We start from the raw sequence: 9,239 nt of genomic DNA, 5'->3' as shown, positions 1-9,239 counted from the left end.
TTTTCTAAAATGCTACTTTTGATGTAGCAGTTATTTGAGAATGCGTTGCTTAGGTTATTGCAAGAAGACCACCAAGCAATTGAATATGTCAGAAATATGTATCTTTCAGATACAAATAAAGCTAGGCCTTGGTCCTAGAGCCACAGAGAAGCAGACCTCCATTTCAGTAGAATACTGTATAGTGCATATATGTACCTGCTTTCTTACCAAGAAATGTCAGTAGATTGGACAATTTTTCACCTATGCATTCGAAAAATAGTGATTTACTTTTAATCATTATTTTGCATAACTTTGTATTATAAGTAATAAAAATTTTGAATGTAATTACTTTTTTTCTGTAGAGTGAAATAACTGTATATTTTATAATAAAAATAAGCTCTAAAAACCTGGTGCATGGTCTTTGCTGTTCTTAATTCGCTGTATTAACATTCCTCATACATTTTGATGGAAAAAAATTCATGTGAATTTCAGATACCAAAAGTGTTATGACTGTGATTAGCTGTTATTGTGAAACAAAATGTCTTTTTTATTAGAGATAATTTTAGATAAAATTTCTTCGGTGTATTTGAATAATTTGTTTTTAATACAAAATCAATTCTTTCAATTAATACGTTAGACTTGAGTGAAGCACTTTGGATGTCTCTTAGTCATTAGGCCTAAAATTAGTGACTGATAATTGGCAGCTACACAGTTGTGTCTGTAGAACAGTTAACTCTGCTTAACAGAGATAGTCAATTGATGTTAAATGGGTAATATATGGCATATATATAATTGTAAAATACAAACAAGATAATTTTAAGCTTATATAAAGATTTAAGTTTTTCACAGAGACTCAAATTCTACACACTGCATCTTCCTGATACAGTGATGCACAGTGTCTTCGAATTCTGTTTAAACTTCTCTTAGGAGATGACTTATATGGGCTTTTTAATACCAAAGGAGGCCTTGATTATTGGATGCAGTCTTTGAACTTAGTGTCCAAGAGGTTTACACTTTGATGAAGTAAGGTCTTATTTGATCACACATGATAAATGCACGCTACTTGTCACAGCATTTCATTGATAGCAGTGTGTAATTTGAGATTAAAGAGGGAGCTAAAAGACTGGAAAATAAGTATTTTTCTCTGAAATGATGAACAAAGTATTAATGCATTTCAAGTAAATGGAAATTTCAAGAGAATAGAATAATGGGAATATACTGGCAATTCCTGTCTGACAGTGGCCACATCAGTGGTCTGTAATCTACTGCAGTGCAAAAACCCTTGTACTAGATTAATTTAGCCTAGTCAGGCTGCAGGGGATGTTTCTGTCTATTTTTCTTGTTTTTAATTGGTCTTTGTTAACCTTTATGTGAATGTGATATCCACTGTTTGGAGTGCCTTTTGACTCCTGCGGATCTGTTGATCTCTGTGTCTTGAGTAGCAAGGTTGAAGACAAACAAGTGTTGTGTGACAGGTGGGAATGTTTCCTTTTATTAAATGCCTCATTTTCTAATGTCACTGAATTGCAGGTGTTTGGTAAGAGGAGTGAGTGAGAAAGTTTGATTTATCTTCCTTCTGTTTTCCTTTTTTCCATGTGCCTCTTAAGTTTCTGCTTCCATTTTTTTTCAAAACTAGGGCCTCTACTTCCCCCCCCCCCCCCAATTTTTCCTAACTCGGATACCTTACTGTATTTCTTAAGTATTTTTACAAACTTTTTTCTGAATCCATTCCTGTAAAGACAGTGACTGGAATTGCTTTTAACACTCGTAGTATCTCTTACTTTATTCTTCATCTATCCTGTTCTTTTGTTTGACAGTCAGACTCCATGTAAACTTTTCAGGTCTTCCTTTAATGGTATCTTTGGATTGTTCTGTGTGCTCTGCATTTGATTGTAACTTGAAAAATCGAGTATGTATCTTTTAATTAAATCTTCTTTTAAATATCAAAACAAATCTTCAGGGGAATTTCCCCCTCCTCCTCCCTGCATCTGTGGCTAAAACAGTGTTGATAACACAACAGTGTTTTGCCTGTTGCTGAGCAGTGTTTGCACAATGTCAAGGTTTTCTCCCCCCTCCCCCCGCCTCTGCTGCAGTGAGTAGGCATGGGGTGGGCAAAAGACTGGGGGACATACCGCTGGGACAGCTGACAAGAATTGGTCAAGGGAATAGTCCATACCATATTAATGTCATGCTTAGCAATGAAAACTGGAAGAGGAAGGGGAGAGGGGCGTTGGCTTCCAAGGTGGCTGTTGCTTAGAGGCTGGCCAGGCATCAGTCTGCTTGTGGAAGGTGGTGAGTGATTTCCTTTGTGTCATCTCCCCACCTCTTTCCTTCACCTATTAAACTGCCTTTGTCCTGACCCATAAGCTTTCTTGCTCTTTTTCTCTGGTTCACTCCCCTATTCCTACTCAGGGAGGGGTGGGGAGCTGGTGAGCGGCTGTGTGGCTGCTTGGCTGCTGGCTAGGATCAACCTACCACACATCTGAAATGCAGTCACAGTAGCTCCAGCAGTGTTTGAAACCTGGATTCTAGCAACATGGTATTTGTCACAGGGCTGAATGAAAGCTTGGTTTTGGGGTTATATGCCTAATTGTTTTCACTTTCATATATAAAGCTGTTTGAGTTAGGAATGTTTAGCCTGTTCTTTGAATTATCTCTGGTAAATTTTTCTAGTGTCCTCTTGGACTGAGCAACCCAGATCTGTCTGGTAAATTGAAGCATTCTTAAAATGTTTGACAGTGTTTCTTGTACTTCCTTGTTCTTTAAAGGTGGTGGATCCTTTTTCATATCCTATAAGGTGAAGTTTACAGTGTTAAAAAACATAAGAAGACTGTCTGTGTCTTTAATACTATTTTTTGTAGTCAAGGATGTTGATGGCAGAAAGTGCTCTATGCTTATCTTTTGGTCAGTTCATATAGAGTGCAGTTTCAGTATCAACAGGTAGTGGTTAACAGCAAGAAAAAAAAGTATTTATCTAATGTCACCCTTTCCATCAAATGCAATTTTAGTTCTTTCTTAAAGCTGTGTAGAAATCTTTAAAGATCTTTGGTCTGGATCTTGAGCTTATCAAGATCTATTATCTTTCTCATTAAATAAAACACTGGATCTCCTGCAATCACAATTGTGTGTCAACAAGATTCATCCGAAGTCTAAGTAGTGGTATTAGCAGGGGAAGAATGGTTCATCTGACACTACCAGAAACACTTGTTTTACTTTCTTCTTTAGAATCTGGATAATACAGGGCATAATGTTACCAATATTAGAATCCCTTAAAAAAAAAAAGAGTATCTTCAGGTCATGATACAGCAGTTGTGTATACTTTCGTGCTTTCTGGGAGGCTGCCACTGATTTGTTTTTCATATTGGGATATAGAGGTTTTTCACATGGGATGTACAGCTGCCTGCATTGCAATGAGAAGAGATTACTACAGTCCTAAGAACTACCTACTGAGAAGTTTTACAAGTGTGCAGCCATCCATCTGCTAGAGCGAAAAGCCCATTATGTTGTCTCTAATGAGTTTTCTAACTTATTTTTACTGTTGTTTGAGGTTTAATCAGCATACATGCTCTTTGCGGAGCCCCATCTTTAGGACCGTGTTCCTATAGCAGCTAGGGATATTGGCAGATGAATCAGAGAGTGATGCAAGAAAAACTTTCTGGATCAGATGCTTACTCCTTTGAAGCCACTGTGGAGATGTACCATAGTGTAAACTTTTCCTCATTCATGTAGGACTATTGTAATAGGATGCTACTTGGGTGATCTCAGCACTGTGCTTTTGGAGCCCAAATCAGATACTGCTCTCTGTAGTTAGACTTGGAGAGGAACTGGATTTCAGAAGCAGAACATTCTGTAGGATGTTTTGAAATCTAAAGGACTCTAGAAATAATCTTATGAAATAAGGTCTGTATGTGAATGCAGATCCGTACAACAGTATGTCTGTAAGTAAGAATGTTTGGAAGGAAAGATGTTGAATAGATTTTACTTGTTACTGTTAGCTTTGGACTTTATTTTGTTTTATGTATGTCTCAAAAGGCTAATTTAGTTGTTTATTTTCCAAGTAACAGTGGTCTTATAGTCTTGGCAAAAGCTTAAAGGCTGAAATCTTATTCATGTTAAATATGTAAAAGAGATGGTAAGAGCTCTGGAACCTGTGGGGCCAAATATGTTGCACAAGTTAATGTGGTGGTTTTACACTGATATTACTGTTCTCCCTCTGCCTTCTGTTGCATTGTTTATTTTGCTTGATTGACACATTCTGTATTATCAGGATGAAGTGAATTATTTATATGCTTGTCCACATATATAGAAGTGATTACACTGTGATATTAACAGAGGTGAAAGTAATTAATTATGCAGCCGCAGATTGTTTTTACTTCATTACTTTGAGAACATGTGAAGTATAAATGACATCTGGTTATGAATTAGTGTTCCAAGACTGTTTGGATCTGAAATATTGGCACTGATTAGAGAAGAACTTCCTTCTGTACTTCAGGAGTTTCCATGCTAACTTAAAAATCCTTATATTTAAAAACAAACTCATAATTGCGTAGTTCTAGTAACTGTTGTAGTCACTCTCCTTTTTCCTTCTGGGATTCACAAATGAGTGGCGTTTGCAGTGTTTCATAATATAACTTCCTGCGTTAAGGGCTGCATATGAACTGTAATCATACTCTGCTGCTCAGTTCTGCTACCAAGTGTCTTTCTTGTTAGGCTTTTAGATACATTTCTTAAATGTAAAATTTTTCACGACATGGAATAAATATCATGAACTCTTTAGGTTTTGATGCATAGCAGATAATTTTATAAATTTATGAACACTTTGAATAAGAGTAAACATTAAAGGATTATTTGATTGGGTATGTTTTGCTTAGAGTTAATGGTTATATGTGCAGGATACAATCAGTGGTATATTAACAGTAGATTTGCACTCTGTAATTCAGCTGTAGTCTACTAATAGTTTAATTATTAGTTCATTGTTATTTCAGTGATCAGTGAATCGTAACTGACTTAATCTTCTGCGTTTTATTCTTTAGTGCTGCAAGTCAAGTGAATAAAATAAGAACATGGAATATAATATGGATGCAGTTCCTTGAGCACCGTTTCTACCAAAATGTATGTTCTGCAGATTGGTGGCCTGAATGATTGATTGATAAGCAGAATACAGAAGACTAATAGCAAGAAAACGTTCTGTCTGTTGCTGCTCTGTTTGACAAAACTGGTGCAGAGTCACATCTTCTGAAATGCAGTTGAAAAAAATGAGGGAAATTTTACCAAGATTGTACCCTGGCCAAGTTAATGATAAAAATAATTCCTTAACGACATCCCCAAAGCAATATTCTGAGGATAAAACGCATCCATCAAAAAGGGATGATGACCAGAACTGCTGTTACCAAGGGACTGAGGCTGAGAACAATAAGTTTTCACTGATAAGCTGTACAAAATGCAGAATTTTTCAGAAATTTTCAGTGCAAGATAGAGAAAAGCATAAGAAGCTTGGGTGGACTCAAGACAAAAATTTCATCTGCAAGAAGTGCATTCATATAACACCACCAGCTTTCCATTTTGTTCCTGAGGGTGCCAATGCTCTGGACTTCGAAAAACATGGAAAAAAGCCTCCAAGTAAAACCCAGAAAACATTTAGAGTTAAAAACTTTCTGCCAGGTAAATACTACTGTGACAAGTGTAGATTTTCAACAAAGGATCCTTTACAGTATAAAAAGCATGTAGGTCAACATGAAGAAATTAAATTTATTTGTTCCCACTGTAGTTACGTATCCTACACCAAAGGAGAATTCCAGAGGCATTTGGTGAAACACACTGGAACTTTTCCGTATCAGTGTGAATACTGTGAATACGGTGCTGTTAGACATGACTATATAGTAAAACATACGAGAAGAGTACATGAAATACCCACAAAACGTCTGTCAAATAGTATTGTAAACCACAAGCAAAAGAAGCGAAGTCAAAGCACTTTATTTGAAAAGCAGAAATATGATAAAATTCCTTTTCAGAATAAACTTTCAAATTCATCTTCAAATATGGTTTGTGAGATTCCAGATAAAGTAAATAAAACAGTCTGTTCATCTCATGATGTAGACTGTAGCATAGTCACAGCATTGGTCCAGGATAAAACAATACTGCAGCCATCTGAAATAAGCGTATGTGAGAATCAAAGTTTTGAAGTTGAGGTTTATTCTCCAAAAACGGAGCCTTTACAACCTGGGATGCCTTTAACAGTAATTGCACCGTCTGAACTTGTAGTTCCTTCTAACTGTTTAGCTCAGATAGTAGAAATTAAAATAGTGAATGGAGCACAACAGTTGGTTCTTAAACTAATTCCTATGAAAGAATCAATGTACAAACCTGTGAATGGTGCTGAAGAGGAACTTGAGAATCAAGGTATAGAACGATCTGCAGAAGGAAAAAAACAATCTTCTGTATCTCAGAATGAATTACTAACCATGGAAGTGAATGTAGACAAATTATCCAGTGTTAGTAACCAGCTTAATTTGGATAGTACTTACGAAAAGAATTCTGAATGTCTTTGTTTTTCTGATTCTCAACTCTCAGACTGTGACTCTGTATCTATACAGAGGGAAGATGCATCAAAATTATGCTTTCATTTGGTGAAGGGTATTGATGTCCATTCAGGTGTTATAGAACTTTGTTCTCCATCTCTGGTGATGAATAGTACTGAAAAAAAAAGTGATCTTAAATCCTTAAGGTGGGAAGTAGATGGAAAAAATAACTTACATTATGACTTGTATTGTTATGAAGAAGCTGTGGATATACCCGCTCAAAAATATGCTGCTATTTCTGAAGATAAAAGTTCCAAGAACATTTCAGTAGAGGCTCCTCAGGAGGGCAAAAATTCCTCTTCCTTTGAGGTCTTTAAACAAAAGGATATATTGCCTCTAAAGAGGGATGACAAAGAATGTAGGAGTCTTCCAGTCAGCTCTACAGAAACACCTTTAGTTGGTAAGGGTTTTGATGAAAAATGTATTATGTCATCTGAAGCAGGAAAAAACTTACATGTCACTAAAACTCCACCTAGTGAGGACATGACTTCTGGCTTTAGCAAAGTAAAGAGAGCTGAAACCATACATCAAAAGAACAATCTTCTTCTGGAATCATTAGAACTACAGAAGATGGAAGATAAAGGCAACCCTCTTGAAGGACCTGTTATTTCGTCTGTATTTTCTCTTAGCTCTGGGGCTGAAAATGTTCCAGAGGGCGTCAGATGGGATGATACAACATGTAATAAAAAGTCCGCAACGTTGCTGTGTAGAAAGATCGCTCAGCTCATGTCCACTGCTGAATCTAACATGAAATCCATGCCTTCAAGATGTCAAGCTTCTACCAAAAAGGTGCTTTTCCCTCAAGAAAATTCAGCAAGCTGTGAGAAAGTTGTTCCTGCCCCTGAGGTGGAACAGTCTGCGTCTTTGCCTCAAGTGCATGGTGGAAGCAGTGTGATTGGTAATGAAGAACACAGTAAAGATCAGTTGCTTACCTTTGCAAGAACATCTAAAAGCAGGGTAACTAAAAATTCCCATATCGCTACTCCAGTGTTTATCCCCAAAGGGACAATGCTGAGGGTGCTGAATGCTACTAGCAGTCAAAACTCAAATGGACTAGAAAACAGGAGTGAAGCATCAGCTCCTTCTGTGTATTGCAATGAAATGTTTCTGCCTCGTCCGGTTCCTGTCAGTGTTTCTGAGACACTTAGCAGTAGTTTGCCATGTTTGCCTAATCAGAGTGAACCGAACGCTCAGTCCCAAAGTGTATCACTCAGGCAAAGACCAAGACGAGAGGCAAGTGTTAAAAATAATAGCAAGCAAACTGGTGTACTGTTTCAGAAAAGCAGTGATGGGAGTAAACAAAGCAAACCCTATTCAAAAAGACAACTAGGTCCCAAAATTAAGACGAAACATGCACGCTTCAGGGAACTTCCTAAGAGGAAAACAAGAACTCAGTCAGAAACCAGTTCAAGTTCTGACATGTCATATCTGTTGACAGCAAGGCGTCTTCGGCTTGTCCCTCTGAGAATGAATCAGTTGATAAAATGCCCTCGTCGTAACCAGCCTGTTGTGGTACTAAACCATCCTGATGTTGACTCACCAGAGATAATTAATGTCATGAAGACTATCAACAAGTATAAAGGTCAAGTTCTGAAAGTAGTTCTATCAGAAAGGACAAGTAGTTGTCTTGGTGTCAGACGTTACCGAAAGCGTCTTACTCTTCAGAATGCTGAGACAGGAAACCAAGCAAAAAAGCAGAGTATGCTAAAAATGAAACTAAAAAAGACCCATAAAAACAACTACCAGGTAGTGGAAACTTCACCAGCTGAAACACTTCAGTGTATGTTTAAGTGTTGGTTTTGTGGAAGAGTATATATGGACCAAGAAGAATGGATAAGTCATGGACAGAGGCACTTGATAGAGGCAACCAAGGGTTGGGATGTTCTTTCTCTTTCAGCAAAAAAGAATTAAGTGAGAGACTAGTGGGGGTTTCCCCTCTTAATAACTGCCACTAACTTCCTTGGAAAGGAAGGCAAATAACTGCTTTATTTTGCCAAAAGGTCTCTACCGTTAGCAAAGTGGAAAGGAGAGCAGAGTTATAGAGATACAGAGAAGCTGATAGTGAGGATTAAGCACTACTTTGCACTCTCATGTTTGAAATTTGTGTTGTAGGTCAACTTCATCTGTTCCATAGGAGAAATTTGAAGATTTGCTATGCAAACATATTTCTAGTTACCATTCTCTGTGCTAGGATACTATACTGTATCTGGTTTGTGCTAAGTCTGTAGGTATTAAAATCTTAGATGATGAGATATTTGTGAATCTAACAGGATTTAGTTTGCTTTATTACAGCAGTGTTTCAGAGATTGGGCATATGTGTACTGAAAAGCACTTGATCTTCTGTGGGCAGCCAGTATATATCATAGGTGTTAGTGGCAAATTAAGCACCATGCATAAAAAGTAAAACTTAAATGCAAGTACTCTGTTTCAGTGAAACAAAAATATTTTTGCTGACTTCAGAGGAGATACAAGGGTGTAAATTAAGACTCTGTGGGATCTGAGTTACTCCCACTAGGTCAGATAGCACTAAAAAGTTTAATTTTGTTTAGTACTTAGGCTGTACCTAGCCTGTATTGCATAGATATGAGAAACAGAGCAGAACTCTGTCAGCTTTCTGTACCATCTTTGTTCTGAACAGGCAGAGCCAGAGATATTACCAGGCTTGGACCAATAAAAGCTTTC

The 9,239-nt window shown here is 37.3% G+C and overlaps 1 protein-coding gene across 1 annotated transcript; it reads left to right on the top strand.

The window, feature by feature from the left end:
- Positions 1-5,017: 5,017 nt before the first annotated feature.
- Positions 5,018-8,468, top strand: ZNF518B (zinc finger protein 518B). Its single transcript, XM_010283523.1, has one exon. It carries the CDS (start codon positions 5,220-5,222, stop codon positions 8,466-8,468), a length of 3,249 nt encoding a protein of 1,082 aa, XP_010281825.1. The 5' UTR covers positions 5,018-5,219.
- The last annotated feature ends 771 nt before the right edge of the window (positions 8,469-9,239 follow it).

This window comes from Phaethon lepturus, unplaced genomic scaffold (genome assembly GCF_000687285.1).
Source record: "Phaethon lepturus isolate BGI_N335 unplaced genomic scaffold, ASM68728v1 Scaffold52773, whole genome shotgun sequence".
Classification (NCBI taxonomy): domain Eukaryota; kingdom Metazoa; phylum Chordata; class Aves; order Phaethontiformes; family Phaethontidae; genus Phaethon; species Phaethon lepturus.
The sequence above is the reverse complement of the archived record's forward strand: the minus strand, read 5'-3'. Positions and strand labels throughout refer to the sequence as shown.

Excerpts from the sequence above, each read along its gene's own strand:
- ZNF518B (XM_010283523.1), top strand. The coding sequence starts at position 5,220 with ATGCAGTTGAAAAAAATGAGGGAAATTTTACCAAGATTGTACCCTGGC.